Below are 21531 nucleotides of genomic sequence, written 5' to 3'. Positions count from 1 at the left end.
CTGTTGAAATATAGGGCTCATTTATTATTCTATTAATAGTATTGAAATTAGCTTTAGTTCTATTTCACGAAAGGAGTCAGTCAGTAGAGGAGGTGATTTCCATCTCTAAGGTCTCCCCTAGTTTTTATCCATCATCAATCACTCTGAAGACTTTACCTTAAACAAATAAAGGAGAGAGAACATGGAATTAGGCTGTTACACTACAGAAAATGTGTAGTAGACAGAAAGAAATTTAAAACTGATAGGGCCTACCTAGGGAAGCATCAACTGAGATCAGAGAATGAATCAGGGAAGTACTCTGGACATATTCATACTGAGGAAGGGCAACTGAGTTATAGAGATTAACACTATCTCCCTCCCTCCCCTAAAGACTACTCCATGTCCCATTTCCCATAATAAGGATCTAATGCAGGACTTGTTGATACGTGTATTTCCACATATTTGGACTTCTTTGTAATCCTACATATTTTATTCATTTTAAAACATTATTCTTTGAAAGACATATGTCTTTTGAAAGACATAAAAAAGTTAAGAACCCCTGATCTGATAAAAGAAAAAGAGTCTCTACCCTTGGGGAGTGTCTAATGGGAGAAATTTCTAGGAGATGGAGACATAGGAACATAATTGAATGAATTGCAAATGTCCAAGTGGATGGAATATGCAAAAGAGATTTACTCAGGTCTATATCTCTAGGGAATGATGGTTAAGTGATCCTTTTCCACCTCACTCCACTCTCTTCTTCCTTTATAGTGGGAAATTTGGACAAGTCTTTCGACTCGTTGAAAAGAAAACTGGAAAAATTTGGGCAGGGAAATTCTTCAAGGCATATTCAGCAAAAGATAAAGAGAATATCCGGCAGGAGATTGACATCATGAACTGTCTACACCATCCCAAGCTTGTGCAATGTGTTGATGCCTTTGAGGAGAAAGCCAATATTGTCATGGTCTTGGAAATGTGAGTGCTTCACACTATACTTGGAGTATCTCAACCTCCACAGCATTATGCCTTCCCAGCCCATCCACCCCTTCCTGAAACCATCTCCCCAAGATAACACAGTATCCAAAGCTATAAACCATTTCTGCCTATCCTCCTTCTCTCTTCCCACTACCTTCACCATTAAAAAACCAAAAAGCATGGTGCCATTGGTCACACATTACCTACCTACCCTTGATGAGTGAGAGTTCAACTATAGACAAAAATGGGAGAGAAGGGAGGAGGGGAATTGGAAACAAGGGTTAAAAGGAAGGGGAAAAACACTGAATCTTTTCTTTTCCAAATTTTTTTAAGACAGGAGAACCCATTCTGAGGAGTCCAGGATTCTACTTGGGTCTGTGTGACCCAAGGCAGAATTCTTCCTTTTCTGTAGTCCCATCTCAGTTCTCCTAATTCATCGAAGATTTTCAACTCCTTCTGTTAAATTAGGTACAACCTACAAAAGAGTGGGGTATTAGACTGGGTGATTTCTCAACATCTTTTTTAACCAAAAGATTTTTGTGGGTTTTGAGAGAGCCAATTTTTTTTTTTGTCACTTTGTTTCAACCCTGAACCTTGCCCCTACAATCTGTGCTAATGGCAGTAAAACAACCAGACTTTCTCGTCCTCTCTAAATTACTAATGCTGAGCTTTGCGCTTTTAAACAAAGGGCAAAGAGTAAGATACGGCTTCTTCTTCAGGAAAGTAAAGCAGATTGGATGTTCATCAGCCTAGGAGAGAGCGTTAATGAGAGACTTGTTCATCCTACATCTCCTTACCCCAATTCTCTACTGCCATTTGTTCTGCTGCTTTGCTCTTCCTGTCTCCTGTGTTAAGGCTATTGCTTAAACTATTTCTGTTGGCGATGTAGTCCTTCCACACCAAATCCATACTTAAGGTTCTATGGAAACAGTACTGGGTTAGGAATCTGAATGAGAACACATTTGAATGAGATGATCTCTAGGGTCCCTTCCTATTTTATGATTCCATTGAGCCATGTAAGATACAGAAAAAATCCTCAGTCACTTTTAAGAAGTCTTCACCTCTGAGCTATACTGCCTGTCCCTCATTCCTCCATATGACTACCACCACAGTCATTAGGCCCTTGGCACCTATTCCAGTAATGAAATATTTATGTCGGTACTTGTATAAATTTTTGAGCGGGAATGCAAGGGAAGGGGCAGGGAGCAGGGGGGTTTAGGGCAAAAGAGGGTAGCAGTGCTGGTGCATTGAATTCCATACTTAGCTTGGAATTAGGAATTGGCAAGCTAAATGGAAAACAAAGGGAGCAAATGTATAAAGTTTTCAGCTGAACTGGCTTTCACCCCCCACCCTTGAACAGGAGAGTCTTAAAAGTCTTGGTTTGAGGTGGAGGTGAGAATGGAGTACTTGACTTTTCACAATGACAGAGTCTTATATTTTTCCTATCTAGATGGCCTTTATGTATTATCTTCCTATATTCAAGTGTTACCTCTTTTAAGAGCAATCAGTGGAGGGGCGGCTAGGTGGTGTAGTGGATAAAGCACTAGCCTTGGAGTCAAGAGTACCCTGGGTTCAAATCCATTCTCAGACACTTAATAATTACCTAGCTGTGTGGCCTTGGGCAAGCCACTTAACCCCATTTGCCTTGCAAAAACCTTAAAAAAAAAAAAGAGCAATTAGTGGAGGGAGACAGATCTGTAGAGAAGCAGTGACTTGGTAATATACAGTTACTATTGGAAATAAATCCCAAGTTTCTCAGCTTTCAGCTTTGCTGTCTCTAATATGGAAAGAAGCAAAGACTAGGTACATGCAAGAACCTTTTACTTGGATAGGACCTCAGAGGACATCCATCCTAATTCCTGCTTTGAAACATGCATCTTCCAAACAGTCATCATCCAACCCCTTCTTAAAGACCTCTGTAACATGCAATTTATCCACTTACTCCCTAAGACAGTCTCTTCTTCTTCTTTGGATTAACATCAACTGCTTGACTTTATCTACCTATTTGTAATAGCCCTTCTGTTTATCCCCCCCCCCCCCCAACCCTTGTCCCCAAGCAGAATAAACTTAATTTATCCTGTTTTATTCAGTCTTTTCTCATTTGGGATTTTCTTGATAAAGATACTGAAATGGCTTGCCATTTTCCTCTCCAGCTCATTTTACAGATGAATTGAGTCAAACAAGGTTATTTGACTAGGGTCATACAACTAGCAAGTGTCTGAGGTCAAGTTTGAACTCAGGTCTCCTGACTCCAGGCCTAACATTCTACCCACTGCACCACCTAGCTGCCCACTATCATAGAATCCTAGATCTAAATTGGATAGGACCTCAGAAGCCATTTAGTCTAACTTTTTCATTGATGAGATGAGGAAACCGAATGGTTTGCCTTTAAAATGGTTTGCCTTAGGTATTGAATTCCCAAGTAGGTAATAGCCAAAGTAAGACTTGAATCCAGGTCCTCTTAAAATATTCTTCTTTTCAGGCAACTAGGTGGCACAGTGGATAGAGCACCAGCCCTGGAGTCAGGAGTACCTGAGTTCAAATCCAGCCTCAGACACTTAATAATTACCTAGCTGTGTGGCCTTGGGCAAGCCACTTAACCCCATTGCCTTGCAAAAAAAAACAAAACTAAAACAAATATTCTTCTTTTCTCTGGGATTAATATTCCCAGTTCTTGCAACCAAATCTTTTATCTTTTGAGGCTTCCTCCTCATTTTCTCCAGACCTCTTATGCTTAGCTACTAGATAAACTCTACAGTACTGGTCTGAGGGAGTTTCTCCACCTTGCCCCTTCCCTGTAACCCTTCTATTGGTACAGAGCTTGGACTATCATTGTCCATTTGTCATTGTAATTATAAACAGAGAAAAATGTTGGAGTTGAAAGGAATCTTGCAGGTAATTGAGTCCAGCTTCTCTCCCAGAGCAGAAATTTCTAAAGCCTCCTTGATAGATACTCATTGATCTGAATATGTCTGGTGAGAGGAAGCTGCTCTCTTTCAAAGCCACCTCTTCTACTAACAGCTCTGTTTGTCAAGCAGTTAGTTCTTCCTTATCTGGAACTGCAATATGTCTCTTTATTATTTCCCTTCATTTATTCTAAATCTGCTCTTTGGAGAGGTCTGTTTCCTCTTTTACATGACAGTGTTTTAAACACTTGAAGACAGCTATCAAGTCCCCACCTCAAAGTATTTTCTACTAGAGGTTAACCATACCCACTCTGTTAAGCATTCCTTACAGACAATAGTTTCCAGATCTTAGTTTCCAGACCTCTTAGCATTCTGATAGCTCCTTTCTGAATGTATTGCAGTTTTTCTTTTTTCTTTAGAAAGATTTTATTTTGAGTTTTACAATTTTTCCCCATCCTTGCTTCCCTCCCCCCATCCTCCACAGAAGGCATTCTGTTAGTCTTTACATTGTTTCCATGGTTGTATTGCAGTTTTTCAATCAGTAGTATGAAATAAGGTATCCAAAACCCAAACTACAATATTCCAGATGTAGTCTAATCAATAAAAAAAATCAATCAAACTATTATTCCTGAGATCTAATAATCTATTTCAGTACTTCATTGGTTGGCATACTCTGCTACCTCCCCATGCCTTTTTAGAAAATTTCATTAAGTATTGTGCCCAAAAATAATTCTTAATAGTCAATCATCGAAGGGGCGGCTAGGTGGCGTAGTGAGGGGTAGCTAAGTGGCGTAGTGGATAAAGCACCGGCCTTGGAGTCAGGAGTACCTGGGTTCAAATCCGGTCTCAGACACTTAATAATTACCTAGCTGTGTGGCCTTGGGCAAGCCACTTAACCCCATTTGCCTTGCAAAAACCTAAAAAAAAAAATAGTCAATCATCAGTAATGAAGCTCTCCAAATTTTTCTAGAATAGCCCTCAGTCACAGTCCTTCATAAATCCAATACCTTAAGCCTTTACAGATTGTTAGGACCAGCCAAATGTTATATTCTGCCTTTTATTCTTAGAGAGCCCAGGGTCACCTCCATGCTAAAATGGAGGATTGTGGTAAACCTTAGGTGAAGTATATAGATACTATATTTCTATCAAAATAACCTCAAATCAAGTTAATTAACTTTTTTTTGAAAAATCCACATTCATTAGTTCATATAGCGCCAACAACCCCCCTCCCCCCAGTCTTTTTCTCTTGAAGTGCTGAACAAGTTCACTTGAATCATGTCTGACCAAGACTATATTTTTATAAATATCAAGAGAGACTGTACCTTTACCTTTGTTGGATTTCATCATGTTATTTTTGGTCCATTATTTCAATCTACTAAAGGACCAGAGGGACTCTGGGATCCCTTCCAACTCTGAGATTTTGTGATTCTCCAAAAGTGATGCTGTCATTGTTGACATGTGTATTCCTTTTAAGCTTTGTATTATTTGTGAATTTGCTCAAAATTTATTCCACTTCCTCCTCCTCCTTGATCTTGATTTTTTTTTATCCTATATCTTATTATGTCACATTCTGATTTTATTCTCAGAGACACATAATAAGACTCTACTTGCTCTAAGCTCCCTAATATTTTGAGATCTGGTCTTTAAATATTGATTCTGTCACCATTGGGATTAGCTTTCCTTCCCAATACTGTGTGATATGAAAAATTCTTAGATGTGTCCTCAATGTGTTCTTGCACATTATTAGTAAAAATGATGTCCATGGGGTAAACTGGGTGGTGCAGTGGATACAGCATGAGTCCCATGAGTCAGGAGGACCAGAGTTTAAATCTGACCTCAGACACTTATTAGTTGTGTGACTAGTCACTTAACTTCAGTTTCCTTCAAAAAAAAATGTCCAGCACAAAGCACCAGAGTAGAGTCTTATGACACTTCCTTTGAGATTTTTTTCAATTTGACAGTTATTAATAAAACTTTTTTTAGGCATAGTTCTTCAACCAACTATGAATCCTTGGAATAATATACTATCCAACCAAATTTGTCTTATCCAGATGGCTATAATGAGATAGTTCATGAACTAATTTACTAAGACATATACTATAAACATCATCTGTCAAATAATTTAATAAAATAAACATATGCTATAAAAACATAGCATTCTCCAATCTACTAATCTCTGTACAAGGATAGTTGAATCCTGGATAGTAGATAATCTAAAGCAGGGGTTGGGAACTTTTTTCTGCCAAGGGTCACTTGAATATTTATAATATAATTCATGGACTGTGTTTGATCAAACATTTAACTAATTCACTCTTCTAAAAAAAAATAACTAATTCACTCCTAAAAAACTCCAAGATGTATTGAATTTCAAGTCTTGTCTATGGTTGCTTTGACAATGCCACACCAGTATGTGGACTGGAGGCTCCCACCCTTGGTCTTCTTCTCCTCAGGTGTTTCCTCTCATTCAGGAGCCAATTTAAAGCCCCAATTGAGTACAAAATGCTCTGCTAGATATTGGGAATACATAGATGAAAAATAAAAGTTTCTTCCTTTAATGATCTTACATTTCCCTGGGAGATATGGATACAGATGGGTCAACATGAAGAAATTTGGAAAGGGGAAGAACATTAAACTAGGAGAATCAGGGAAGGCTTCCGGGGGAGACAGCACCCAAAAATGCCTCTTGAAGAATGATAAGGACTCAGAGAGATGATGATGAGAAGATACATTCTGGGCCTAGGGACTGATGAACAAATTTTGCACAGAAATAGAAGCTAAAAAAAACCTCAGTTTGAGGAAGCAGCCATTACTCTGGTTTGCTATAATACAAAGTTTGTGAAGGGGATTAATATGTAAAATTAGGTTGAAAAGAGAATTTAGACCCAGCTAATGGAAGACCTTAAATGCTAAGGAATTTTCCCTTTAACCAGGGATAATGGAGAATTGTAGCAGGGAAGAAAGAACAGGTTTGTTTAATACATACATTAAGGGTTCAGGGATCCATAGCCTGTGAGCTTCAGGCAAATCATGGTGCCAGTTACCAGTAGATCTGAAGACTCCCTTAATTATGTCTCAGAAAGCAGTAAGGATGCTTTGGGATAATTAATGTCCAGTTGGGTCTTACTCATCAGGTTGGGTACTAAATTCCTGTGTTGCCTCATTTCACTGATGAGTAGAATGAGTGGGAGAAGGATAGAGTCCCTTGCTATATCTCTCTCCAGATTAGAGTGTAAAAGTGGATATTTCTCATAGGGCTAAAGAAAACTTGGTTCCTTAGTTAATGCCTGTTGTTATTCTGTTGTTTCTGACTCTTCATGACTTCATTTGGGGTTTTCTTGGCAAGGATACCGGCTGGAGTGGTTTGCAGTTCCTTCTCCAGCTCATACAGATGAGGAAACTGAGGCAAACAGGGTGAAGTAATTTACCCAGGGTCACATGGCCAGTAAGTATCTGAGGTCAGATTCAAAAGCAGGTAGATAAATCTTCTTGACTCCAGGCCCAGCATTCTAACCCCACCATCTATAAAAGTCTCTAGCAATAACAACTCATGCAACAGTCACTTTTTGGATGATAACAAGAACCTCTGCCCTATTTTTCTTTTTTCTCCAGTCAATTAGTATTACTAAAGAGACCTAAAGCTGACAATGTGTAATACCAATAATAACTGATATTGAAGTAATGCTTTAAAATGGTAGTCATTTATGTAGTGGAAAGGGCACTAGGCTAGGAGTCAAGAGATAGAGATTTGAGTCCTGGTTCCAGTTCTCACTAGCTGTGTGACTAAAGACAAGTCCCAGAACTTCACTTTCTCATCTCATGAGAACACTTGCACTACCAGCTTCACAATGTTTGTTTTGTTTCTGGAAATGTTAGATAATCATGTTGTGATGAATCACTACTTGACCCAGGAATGCAGGTGTAAAAAAGAAAATAGAGATTTATTTAAAAAGAAATTGCAATGCAAAAGAAAGTGATAGAGAAGTTAAGAAGGGAGTAAAGGAAAGCCATGTGAATAGCTAGTTAATCTTTGCAGGCCAGCTTTCAGGTTAAGCAGAAGTCCAGAATGGAGAAGCAGAGCCAGGGAGCAAGCCTTATCCTAAATCTCCTTAAATCCCCCCTCAGGGTCCATGGGAAGAGGTGATGACTTGGGAGTTGCCCACATGCTGCATTGGAGAGTTTGCCTTTTGGGGAGGGGTCAAGGGTCTACAGATTCCAGTCTGGGTGGTCTCTAGCATGTTGCTTCAGCACCTGGGTAACCTACCTTGCCTTACCAATGAGAACATGGCCAAGGTTAGACTGGAGGTCGAGACAGAGTGTTTTAACAGAGTTAAAGAAGAAGAGTAAAGATTTACAAAATTGTGTTTCCAATTAATTTCAGTATTCTTTATGCCCATGGTTCTCTGCATCAATGTAAATGTGAATAGTCACTAGGAGTTATTGTCCTTCATACTCACAATCTCTGACTGTTGCTTTTCTTTTCCACTCTGAAAGCCAGATACTCAGTGAAGAAACTTTTTACATAGAAATCTTTTTTTTTGTTTTTTATTTTTTTATCCTTTTATTTGTCAGTTTTACTTTATTTTAAAATTATGGAGTACACAGGTATTTCCAATTTGATGACTGGTGCAAGATATTTATAAATTCCAAAAGTTATCTTGTAGAATGATGATGTTGCTGCTGCTGCTGCTGCTGATGATGATAATTAACATTTATATAGCTGTTATTATCTACCAGGCACTGCCCTAAACACTTTACAATCATTACCTCATTTGATTCTCAGAACAACCCTGGTAGGTGGGTGCTATTCTTCTCCCCCTTTTACAGATGAAGAAACTGAATTAGGCAGAACTTGTATGACCTGCCCAGGATCTTACAGATATTAAGTGTTCGAAGCCAGATTTGAATTCAAATCTTCCTGACTCCAGACCCCATCCACAGCACTTCTGCTATGTCATTGTCTTGCCATTCTCTCTAGAGATCAGTGGACTGTAGAAAAATTATGCTCCTAATTGAGAAAGAAGACAGATGCTAAAATGACCTCACTGTCCCTCCTCTGTAAACTGAGGGTAATCACATTCATCCTTCTGGCTCCAGTTTGTGGAAGCTATAGTGGTAAATGAACCAGATCATTAAGAAGCTTGGATCCTATTCTTCTGGCTCCCCAAATAGGTCCTCCATGTCATGTTGTTTCCAGTATGTTAGATAATAAAGATGCTCCTTCTACTCATCTGAAAATACAGTAGACATTAAACTCCTTTTTTTTCCTTATACATCAGTAGAGGTAGAATCACATCAATCTAAGAAGGGATGAGCTTTTCCGGTAGGGTTTAAAGGAATGTCAAATAGATCTTTCATAAGTCTGAGAATAGAATCTGGGAAGACAAAGGGGAGATCAGTGACTAAATTCTGTGGGGATTATTTTGTTCTCTGTATTTGCATCTCTAGAACCTAGCTTACCTAGTGACTAAATAAATAGTTGTAGATTGATTTAGAATAGGGATAGGGACTGATCTCATTTGTATAGGAATTTCCCAGGTGAAGAAATTCCCTCCTCCAATGTAGTTTTACTCCTCTCTATGAATTTTTAATTTTATGGAGTTGCTTCAAGGCCAAATGACTTTTCAGGTGACTAAGTAACTAAATAACAGAGCCAGAATATGTCAGAGGTGGAACTTCAATTTTTGTCTTCCTAACTTTGAGGCCAGTTCTCTGTTGTTGTTCAGACATTCAGTTGTGTCCAACTCTTTGTGACCCAAAGAACCAGTATTTGATCCTTTTGTAAATAGTTTGAATTTCAGGATCTTTAAGTATTGACTGATTTGACTTCTTACTATCTCAAGTCTGCTCCAGCCCCACAACCTGAAAGCATTGATTCTACAGTGCCCAGCTTTTCTTATAGTTCATCTCTTATAATCATACATTGCAACTTGAAAACCCATAGCTTTGACTATTATAGATCTTTGTTGGCAAGGTGATGTCTCTGCTTTTTAGTATGCTATCCAGATTTGCCATAGCCTTCCTTCCAAAGAGCAAGTGTCACTTAATTTCATGACTACAGTTGGTCATCTTCAGTGATCTTTGAGTCCAAGAATATAAAATTTGACACTGCTTCCATTTCTTTACCTTCTATTTGTCAGGAAATGATAGTATTTTTGTTTGTTTGTTTTTTTGCTAGGCAATGGGGTTAATTGGCTTACCCAAGGCCACACAGCTAGGTAATTATTAAGTGTCTGAGGCCGGATTTGAACTCAGGTACTCCTGACTCCAGGGCCAGTGCTCTATCCACTATGCCACCTAGCCACCCCCTATCAGGAAATGATAGGATCAAGATCTTGGTTTTATTTTATGTTAAGCTTTAAGCCAGTTTTACAGCCTCTTCTTTCACCTGCATCAAGAGACTCTTATTTTTTCACTTTTTTTTTTAGCCATCAGGGTGGTATCATCTGCATATCTGAGATTGTGATAATTCTCCTGGCAACTTTAATTTAAGCTCTTGATTCATCCTGTCTAGTATTTCACATGATTTACTCTGCATAGAAGTTAAATAAATATTGTGTTCACCCTGAACTGTTGCCTCTTGGCCCACAAAAGGAGATAAATAAGATGATCTCTGTGAGGACTTGTTCCATTTTGTGGTTCTCTGTAATAGTACACCTCAAACATATCAAATGCAGCCTACAATACCCCTAAATCAAGTATGGCTCAAACCCAATTAAAATAGAATTGAAAAATATTTAACAAAATAAATAAAAATACAAAAATATATATAATATTCTGTATCAGAATTAAGTCACATCCATAAGGATTTTTGTGCAGTTTAGTGTCCATTTCTTCTTGAGTTTGACCTCATGCTACCTCTTTAAATTGAGACATTTAAAGAATAATCAAAACTCCCTTAAAGAAAAGAGAGGTCTGACTCATTCTTCTTACATGTCTCAAGCTATGGATTAGTTTTGCATTGACAAATATAACAGGGGAGGGGAAGACAGCTTAGGCCATTGCTTTGCCTCTGGCAAGGTGACCCAAGGAAGAGGTGACCCAAGATGGGTACAGTAGAATCACCATGGTCCAGAGTAGAGATTCAGACACTTGGTCTTAGGAAGGATAATCAAATTTTGAGAAATTAAATGAAACAAAGCAAATTCCTATTTCATACTAATGATCAACCCAACTGGTGGATACTAGATTGGATGCTATTATAAATGGCTCATGAATACTTAGTCTAGAATAATTAAAATGGTTTTTTAAGACATCTTAACAAATGACACACCTCTGTCAAGTAAAGAAGGACCCCAAAATCCAGAACTGCTAGGTATTATATGTACTTTGAAAGTTTGCTCCTGGCCTTTTGTGCCAAATATTGACTGGGGTCACAAATCTAATGAATACATTCATCCCTATATGAACATGCACAAAGGAGAAGGACACAGACCCTAGGTTAACTCAGAGAACTAGGTGGGGCAGACCTGATCTAATCTCAGTTTTTAATCAGATTGAGGCTGTTTTTTTGTCTTAATCCTTGTACCTGCCCATAGAAAACAATGCAGGCATACCTCAGTCTTTGTAATACAAACTAACAATTCTCTCTTCACATTCTTGTGGGACCCAAATGCCCCCATATTCTTCACGGATGCCCCGAACATTTCTATACAAGTGAAATCCAGCTGCATAGTAGCTTGGATCAAGAAACTACTTGAATCAATCAGTTAATCAGCAAATATTTATTGAACTCCTAATGTGTATTAGACATTGTACTGATTATATAATCAGAGAGAATTAAACAACCCCAACTCACAAGGAGCTTACAAATTAGTATCTCAATAAATTAAAAAATATATCTAGTAGTTAAAGAGAAGGTAGATTAGAAGGAAGGGGACCAGAGGTTGAAGGGATTAGAAACAAACTGACACACATTGACACATACTGCCTGTGTGATCCTCTAATACTTTAAACTTCACCAATGTGCCACCTTGCATTGGTAGAGAGAATTTTCTCACCTGGGAGTTCATTTATAGTAGTGAAATCAAAGGTCCACTTCTGGACCTATCCTAAAATCTAACTTAAAGAACCAACAAGGTCAACTTTAAAATGGAAGTGGATAATAATAATAATAATAATAATAATAATAAATAGAAAATATCACAAGTATAAAAGGTACAAAAATAGTCCTTCCCTCTACTTTGATTGTGGTAGTTTGAAAATTATATCAATTATAGACTGGTTATTTGTTTCTCAGTCTTGGGGATTTTTTCCTTTTATTTTTTAAACAAGTTGAGACAAGTACCTCCATCTCTCCCAGCTTCTTCCCTGAGTCATTAATAGTTAGGATATCTCAAAATCTGTGGCCTAGAAAACTTTCTTAAAGTAATACATCCTCCCCCAAACCTAGGACACTTTTGACCCTACCCCTTAAAAATACATACAGACAAGTCCCAGTCACTGTCCAAGTCATAGGTGTCATTGCCTTCTGTTCAACCTTCCTGACTTCCACTCCTTGGCCCTCCTTCTCTGTATCCTAATCCTTCTTGGTCTAGGTTTACAATAATGCTTCTCTGTCTCTCAGTCCAAACCCTTCTCTCTATTCATCAAATGTGGTGAAAACTCAGTGGGACTCAATAACCACATCTTCTCAGGTTAGGAAAGCTCAGTGAGTCCCCACAGTAACGGGCAGATTCTGGTTCTGCCTTTCTTTGGGTCCCTAGCTCTTCACCATAAGAGCTCTTTTACCTAGTGAACACTCAGTAGATCCTGACAAAGACTGATCAGAGATCTAATCTCTCCTGGGTACTTCTCTTTTCCCCTTCTCCTCCTCAAGTGTATCTGGGGGTGAGCTGTTTGAGCGGATCATCGATGAGGACTTTGAGCTGACCGAGCGGGAGTGTATCAAGTACATGAAGCAGATTTCAGAAGGTGTGGAATTTATCCACAAGCAGGGTATCGTCCACCTTGACCTCAAACCTGAAAACATCATGTGTGTCAACAAGACTGGGACCAGGATTAAGCTCATTGACTTTGGACTGGCCAGGAAACTAGGTAAGAAAAGACATTCTTGTTTGTTTGGTTGATTGACTGACCTCAGATGATTAAACAGCAACAACAAAAAAGTGGAGAATAATGAATTAGTAGCATGCAAAATGGAAACCATCAACTTTTGGTTCAGTTAAGTCACTTTATGAGTTCTTGTGCAAATTGTCTTCTGGGAATGGTTAATAATAGTTAGACTTGGGGCAGCTAGGTGGCACAGTGGGTAGAGCACTGGCCCTGGAGTCAAGTATACCTGAGTTCAAATCTGACCTCAGACACTTTAATAATTACCTAGCTGTGTGGCCTTGGGAAAGCCACTTAATCCCACTGCCTTGCAAAAACCTTAAAAAAAAATAGTAGTTAGACTTTGCTTTCTCCCACCTCCATCCTTAACCCCACTGTAGCACCCTCCTGAGTTACTCTATCTTGCTGTCAATCAACCTGTGAAATACTATTTTGATGTAAACCTGAGGCAAACTTCATTAAATGGACCTACCTCAAATGGCATTGTTCCTTCTAGAAAATGTATCCTAACACCACATAGAGAGCAATAATTTTGACAATAATCAATATGTAAATATTTATCAAGCACTACTATGTCTCAGATACTCTACTAAGTGCTGGAGTTACAAAATGGAGAAAAAGATAGTCCCTAACCTCAAGGAGCTTATAATCTATAATTCTAGAGAAATAGCATGTAAACAAATGCTTAAAAAGTAAGCTATATATATATATATATATATATAGAATAAATAGGAAATAATTAGCAAAGGAAAGAATTAAGAGAAGTTAAGAAAGGTTATAGAAGTTGAGAATTTAGTTGGGATTTAAGAAAGTCAGGGAGGTCAGTAGTTAGGGTCAGCTTCCTGGCATAAGGGACTGCCAGAGCTGAAAGATGGAGGTTCTTGGAATTCATGGAACAGCCGGGAGGCCTTCCCCTCATTAAAAGGTCTGAACCTGTTTTATGCATCCATAGCCTTGCTTTTCTCAGAGTTCTATCTCCACTGCTTCATGAAAAAGGTGAGCTGATAGAACAGATAGAATTCTAAATTTGAAATCTGGAAGACCTAAACTCAAACCCTGAGATACTCTCAGTCTCAGTTTCCTCATCTGCAAAATGAAGATCATAATAGCACCTATACCCAGGTCACTGTTGTGGGGCCACCTGAGATGATGTGTAAAAAAATAATACATAGACCTTTAAAACATTCTATAAATGCAGGCTGTTTTCATTACAAGTCCTGCTCTCAATCTGATATTAGTCATTATATACCTTTGTGTGAATTTAAGTCAATCTATTAGAAGTCTTCTTGGAATATTATATTTAAACCTTAATTTATAATTCGAAAGTAAAAGATTTTGCCCTATTATATGAATAATAGGTATTGACAAGCCTCTAAGAAGGTGATTGTGTAAGGCATTGGGTCTTCATTGTACCTCTGATATCATGCCAACATGTCTGCCCATTCTAATTACCCCACTCCCACCATTTTATTTTATTTATATTTTTAATTAAGTCAACATTTATGTGTGTGATAAAAAGTGATACAAAGATGAGTAGGTGGGGTAGCCACTTATTCTCCGTTTGAGATGTTGTCTTTACCTCCCTTCATTTTTTTCCACTCTACCAAAACTCTCCCCAGAGCTACATGACAAAGAGATCCAGAACCTTGTAATAAAATTCTCTTCTATTTTTCCTTCATTGAGACTTTACTGAAGAAGAGATCATAGGATTTTAAATATTTTTATTTAATATTTTAAATAGTATTTTACTTTTCCCCAGTTACATGTGGTGATGATTTTTAACATCTATTTTTCAAAAAATTTTGAGCTCTAAATTTTTTCTCTCTCCCACTTACCCCTTCCCTGAGATACTTAGCATTTTGTTAAAGGTTATACATGCTCATTCATGCAAAGCATATTACCATATCAGTTATGTTCTGAAAGAAGACACAGCCCCAAAGTTTAAAAAAAATATAGAAAGTGAAAAATTTTATTCTTTGATCTGCATTCAGGCTCCATCAGTTCTTTCTCTGGAGATTATAGAATTATTGATGTAAAAGATCCTTAGAAACCTTCTTTCTGTTCTAGAAGTGCCCACCATGTGGTCCACAACACTCCCAAGTGTGACCTGAACCAGATTAAAATATAATTGGGAAATACTTAATAAAAATTTAAAAATTTTTAAAAACATAGATAATACTAATATATTGTTTTCTAGGTCAAACTGAAGCCCTCAAGGGCTGTTTTAGTGTTTTAGTGGCTCCATTTCTATTTGAGTTTGACACCACAGATCTAGACTAAGCACTACCCAAGGTTTATAGAGATAGTTCAGAGTTTCAAGTCAGAGCCTCTGACTCCAAATCCAGGGTTTTTTCTTATATGCACTACCCTATTTCTTAGCAAAAATGTAGGCTGCAACTTGGGAAAGAGGGGGGAAATATGCAGGCATGCTTATATTTATATGAATAATTCTCTATATCGTTAGATACTAGATAATGAAAAGTTGACTCTAAGGAAGACCATTTTGGGGGCAACCAAATGGTGCAGAACATAGAGTACCAGGCCTGAAGTCAGGAAGACTCATCTTTCTGCATTTGACTTTGACCTAAAACATTTACAAACTATGTAAATCACTTAATTCTATTTGCCTCAGTTTCCTCTTCTGCAAAATGAGTTGGAGAAGGAAATGGAAAATCACTCCAGTATCTTAGCCAAGAAAATCCCAAATGGAGTCAAGAAGAGTTGGACACAATTTAAACAACTAAACAAGAACAAAAGACCTTTTTTACCGAGAAAATGTGAAATTGTGGGAAAAATTAAGGGATTGAGGGACTTAATAATAAAGCTCTAAGGGACCCAAGTCAATGGCCATTTTATAGAATCTTAGAACTAAAAGAGAGCTCTAAGGCCAACTAAGAGGACCTCTTCATTTTAAAGATGTGTTTCTCTCTCTTTTCAGAGAAAAATCCTTACCAGGAGTTCCCTAATACCAATGAAATCAAAAGTTTAACACCAAAAACAATTCGGCGGGAATAAAACTCAGTGTTTTTGCAAATAATATCTATATGAAGACAGAAGTTAGCCTTTCAGCTCTTAAAGAGTTTTTAATTCTATTGTCTCACCCCCATAAAAGTATTTTCAGTTCTGAGAAAAATACTGAAAAAGTGCTAAGGACAGTGACTTAAGGTTAGACAATAAATAGTCCTCTTGGTTCTAGGAGCCATTGATATCAAGATCAAGAGAACTGGGGTAGAAATTACTGTGTGGGCACCTGGGTGGTTCAGTGGATAGAGCACTGTCCCTGGAGTCAAGAATACCTGAGTTCAAATCCAGCCTCAGACACTTAGTAATTACCTAACTGTGTGGCCTTGGGCAAGACACTTAACCCCACTCCGTGCAAAAAAAAAAAAAGAAAGAAATTATTTACTGTATAAGTTGTTCAGGAACCAGAGACTGTTCATTATGTTTATTTGAGGCCTGGAAATTAATTAATTTAAACCTGGGAAAGAAATTTAAATTGAAATAAGAAGAATTTAAAGAAGATCCGGGGAGTAATAATAATCAACATTTATATCTCACCTTTAGATTTTCAGAGTGCCTTTTGAAAGCTATTAAACCTATTTTTACAGATGAGGAAACTGAAGCACACACAGTTAAAGTGACTTTCCCAGGGTCATACATCCACTGAGTGTCTGAGGCCAAATTTGAATTCAGATCTTCCTACCTCTTGCTCCAGATCTCCATCTACTGAGTCACCTAGCTGCCTAGGAAGATCTTCCCAATGGCGAGATACAAAGGAGTTGAATTCAAAATACGCCTCAAATACTTGGCAGCTATGTGACCCTGGACAAATCACTTAACTTCTCTCAACCTCAGTTTCCTCATTTGCCAAATGAGAATAGCAGCTCAAGGTTGTTGTGAGCATAAAATAAGATAATATGTGTAAAGTTGTTTTTTAAACTTTGTGTTGTTTTTAAGTCATATTAGTAGTGGCTGACTCTTTTTGACCCCATTTTTATGGGGTTTTCTTGACAATGACACTAGAGTGGTTTGCCATTTCCTTCTTCAGGATCTCCATTTTACTGTTGAGAAGACTGAGGCAAACAGAGATTCAGTGACATGCTCAGGGTCACACAGCTAATAAGTATCTGAGGCTGGATTTGAGGTCTTCCTGACTCCAGGCATCTACTATACTACTTAGCTGCCCCCAAACTTTAACATATTATGTTAATGCTAGCTAATTCTTATTAAGTTCAGGAAAAAAATAATTTCAAAAAAATAAAGTTTATATTCTCCAAACATGTTTGTTTTTCACTGAATATCTCATACTGTGAGTTTCTTGTCTGAGTTACCCAGAGCAGTCCATCAGTACCAAGGTTTAATCCATTTTTCTGAGAATATTGTTGAAGAATGATGCTCTCCCCTTGTGTTGCAGAGAATGCAGGTTCCCTGAAGGTTCTTTTCGGCACCCCAGAATTTGTTGCCCCTGAAGTGATCAACTATGAACCAATTGGCTATGCCACTGATATGTGGAGCATTGGAGTCATCTGCTACATCCTGTGAGTCCTGCCAGGGGCCAGGGGTGGGGGACTTGTCAAGGACACATTTCTGAAAGACTTTCAAGCCTTTAAGTAGATGTAGATGTTAGCTCATCAAATAGCCTTCTCTAGATAAGATCCTCTGAACTGTGGAGACTTGATGCCCAATTCTGTCTAAAGGAGCCAGGACCAGAAAAGAGCTTCATTCTGTTGGTCAATGAGAGTCTGCTGATGTGAACTATGTATGCCAAGCTCAGTTGGCTCTCATTTTGCAGAAGACAAAATTAAATTGACATAGTTCTTAGTAAGTGGCAAAATGAGTTTGCTAGGGCTTATCCTCAGGTCCTCTGACTTTAAATCAAGAGCATAATTTACTCTATCAGTGAAGAAGATCTAGAAGAAAGGGTGAAAATGTGAAGGGGAAGAGGCAAGGGGTTAGTCTGTCTGGTAAATGTCGATGCTTTGATTCAAGTGAGATCCAGAGTTATGAGCTAAATATTTTTAACCAAGGCCAGATCACTACATCAAATATAAATTCTATTCTTTGTAGACATTCAGTAGTGACAACCTTGTTCAGTTTTCTCATCATAATGGAACTTTGTACCACTGATTATAAAGAATCTCAGTGAGAAAATGTGGATGACTTAGGGTAACATATCCCCACTCCTAGGGAAAAGAAAAAAACTTAAAATAGATACTATAATGAGTCAAGACCATGATGCGTTTGCTTTTATATTATATTCATTTCTGAATATTTTTCTCTTCTATGTAGCAAGCCTTCCCCCATGACAAAGATTTTTTTTTTAATTCAGCAAAACCAACTAACATATTGACCATGTTTCACTGTATTTTGCAGCATTCCATATCCTTGGTCCTCCAGCTCTTCAAGGAGAGGGAGGAAGTATATTTTCAAGAACTTCTTCTTTGTATATAACTGACAGCACTTTAATCTCCTTTTAGGGTACTTCTCATCTGCTTTTCCAATGTTCTGTTGCAGCACCCAGCAGAGTCATATGAAAGGAAGTATCAGTTAATGAATGCTCTCAGTGATGAAAAAGTAGAAAGAAGTTCAGAAAAATGTCTTCAGGAATTAAACAACAAGAAACAAATAGAAAGATGAGATACAAATAGCAAACAATGTAAAGAAAACAGAAGCCCCTGTTTTAGAAGGCAGGAGTTCCCTGGAAATGGATCAGAATTCCCATTTCAGAGAGATTTCATTCATATAGATTCAGAAATTTGAGTCAATTTGTCAAATGTTTCTTGAAGACTTAGTATGTCCAATACACTCTGGTAAGCCTTGAAGTCAGTCACCTAAGATTCTGGCAGTTTGTATTTAAATTAAATAGCTTCTCCAGATGCCCTTAGAGTTTCTCTATTGTAATACCTGTGGAATGAATCCCATTTTTACTCCAAATACATAAATTCAGTCTTCTATTCTGTTACTTACCACCCATGTAACCATCAGGCCTTAATTTCCTCATTTTTAAAATGAGAAAGTTGAATGAGATATCCTTCAAGGCTCCTTCTTTATCTAAAATCTTTCATTCTTTTATGCAAATATATAATTCTATTAAGACAACCAAATATAAACATCAATCATTTACAAATAGAAACTTTTTTTTTTAATATGGAATCCATTGTTAAAGCAAAATACAAAGAAATGTCATATCCTGGGTACAGTTCAGTGCCTTCTCTGCTAATTACAATAGGTCTTTTTTTTAAGTCACTGCTTATTTCTATCGTTTTTCCAGTGAATAGAACACTTCCTTCCCTTCACTTCAGCTTATCTCAGCTGTAGCTGAATATTCCAAGCTTTGGTTTCCTAGGTCAGTTTTGCATCAAAAGTTGGAGGCAGCTCTCTGCTCCTGACTGAAGTTTCCCACCAGCCTTTGTCTAGCTAGAGAGAACTGACTCCATTCATTAAAGGGCAGCTATGAGGCTTAACGAATAGACTGCTGGCCCTGGAGTCTGGAAGTCTAGAATTCAAATTCAACCTCAAATACTTCCTGAGCTGTGTGGTCTGGGGTAAATCATCTAATCTCAATTTCTTCATCTGAAAAATGTCAACAATAATAGTAGTACCTACTTGGAAGGGTTGTGGGGAGGACAAAATGTTAGTTATTATTCCAAACTCATCAGAGAAAAGTTTTCTTAGCATTCCAAACTGATTTTTCAAATGCTACATTCCTTGAATAGAAGCCTAAAGGGAGGGAGGGAGAAATACCTTAGGCCCATCTCATGCAAAAATATTTCCATGAGACTCATTTCCTGATCATAAGGGAATTTCTCATCTACTTGATTAATTTGTTCCCAGGCCTCCCCTACCTGCTTATCTGTATCCATCAAACACCAGATTCAGATCAAGTACAAACTTGTTTCTGTCATACAGAGCTTCTTTCTTTTAAAAGAAAGACAAATCCAAGCTGATTGCAATGTAACTTTCAAACACACATTAAAATGGATTAAATGTCTTTTTAAAAACACTTTTATACCAAAGAAAATATTTTCCCCCTGACTCTAGGCCTGCCTGAGGCTGTAGGAAAAATGTCCTCGAATCTGGTCCCCCTTCTCTTGGTTTGTCAACTCTCTCCTGCCCTAGTGATCAGCACTTCTACGTGACTTGGCATTGGTTTCTGGGCCCTGATGATTGTGGAACAGAGAGAAATCCCTAAAAATAGGTTCATTAGATCTTCTCAAAGAATCTCTCACCTCTTTCTTAAAAGATTACTTACTTCACTTTGCAGTCATCAAATACATTGTTGTTGGAGCTGTGGATTGATACAACCATTTGGGAAAGCAATTTGAAATTATACTAATAATGTGAATAAAATGGCATGACCCTGACTCACCCATTGCTAGGCATATACCCCAAAAGGCCATTGATAAAAAGAAAGGCTGCACATGCATCAAAATATTCGTAGCTGCTCTTTTTGTGATAATAAAAACAAACCAAAAAAAAATTGGAAATAAAAGATATGCCCTTATGTTGGTGGATTGCTAAACACATTGTGGAACATGAATGTATTGGAATAGGATAAAATGAATATTACTTCAGAGAAGTATGGAAAGACATATTGATCCAAAGTGAAGTAAACAGAATCTGGGGGGGGGGGGATTGATAACTTTGGTTTTAATTGCTTTCTAAGTCTTAGGGATTAGTGCACCAAATCTGTAGTTAAGAAGATCTGAGTTCAAATGTGGATTCACATATTTACTAGCTGTGTAACCCTGTCTGCTTTAGTTTCCTCATCTGTAAAATGGGGGTAATAATTACACCTGCTTCCCAGTGTTGGATCCCAGAGGATCAAATAAAAGATGCTTTTAAAGTACTTAACAAGACAGCTTGGTAGTACAGTAGAATCTGGGCCTGGAATCAGGAAGATTCATCTTCCTGAGTGCAAATCTGACCTCAGGCCCTTAGCAATTGTATGACTCTGGACAACTGTTTGCCTCAGTTTCCTCATCTGTAAAATGAGCTGGAGAAGGAAACGGCAATTCACTCTAATATCCTTGCCAGGAAAACCCCAATGTGGTCATTAAGAGTTGGACACAACTGAAACAATTGAACAAGGAGTTCTTAGCAAAGTGTTCCTTATTAACTTCTTGTTCTCTTCCCTCTCTCATCCCAAATATATATCTTTCTTCCTATAGATAAGGCTGTCCCAGTATGATGGTGGGATTGGAAGACTTGGACTAATAACATAGCTGTCCTTTTCCTCAATCCACTAACCCGATCTTCAGTTTGATTTTTTAATTCTTTTTTTTATTTTTAGGCAATGGGGTTAAGTGACTTGTCCAAGGTCACACAGCTAGGTAATTATTATTATTAAGTGTCTGAGGTCAAATTTGAACTCAGGTACTCCTGACTCCAGGGCTGGTGCCTTATCCACTGCACCACCTAGCTGCCCCCAATTTTCAGTTTTTATAGTTGTTCACTCATGGCATGGTCACTCATCCTGGAGTCTGAAAACTACATGAGTTTTAGTCATGGCTATTCTTGCCTATCTCATCTCTGTGCACTGAGATCAATGGGGACTGCCACATATATTACTGGTTTTTTGATAGGTTCTTATTTTTGTTGAGTTTTTCCTCCTTTTTAAATT

General features: G+C 37.9%; 1 protein-coding gene across 5 annotated transcripts in view; it reads left to right on the top strand.

The window, feature by feature from the left end:
* The window catches only part of MYLK (myosin light chain kinase), a 410235-nt gene that overhangs the window by 358869 nt on the left and 29835 nt on the right, over positions 1-21531 (top strand). For all 5 annotated transcript variants that reach the window (XM_074214675.1, XM_074214673.1, XM_074214672.1 and 2 more), the window contains 3 exons: positions 751-954; positions 12676-12893; positions 17323-17446. In XM_074214675.1, coding sequence (XP_074070776.1) covers positions 751-954; positions 12676-12893; positions 17323-17446 — 546 coding nt within the window. The remainder of the gene's footprint in view (positions 1-750; positions 955-12675; positions 12894-17322; positions 17447-21531) is intronic.

This window comes from Macrotis lagotis, chromosome 1 (assembly GCF_037893015.1).
Source record: "Macrotis lagotis isolate mMagLag1 chromosome 1, bilby.v1.9.chrom.fasta, whole genome shotgun sequence".
NCBI lineage: Eukaryota > Metazoa > Chordata > Mammalia > Peramelemorphia > Peramelidae > Macrotis > Macrotis lagotis.
The sequence above is the reverse complement of the archived record's forward strand: the minus strand, read 5'-3'. Positions and strand labels throughout refer to the sequence as shown.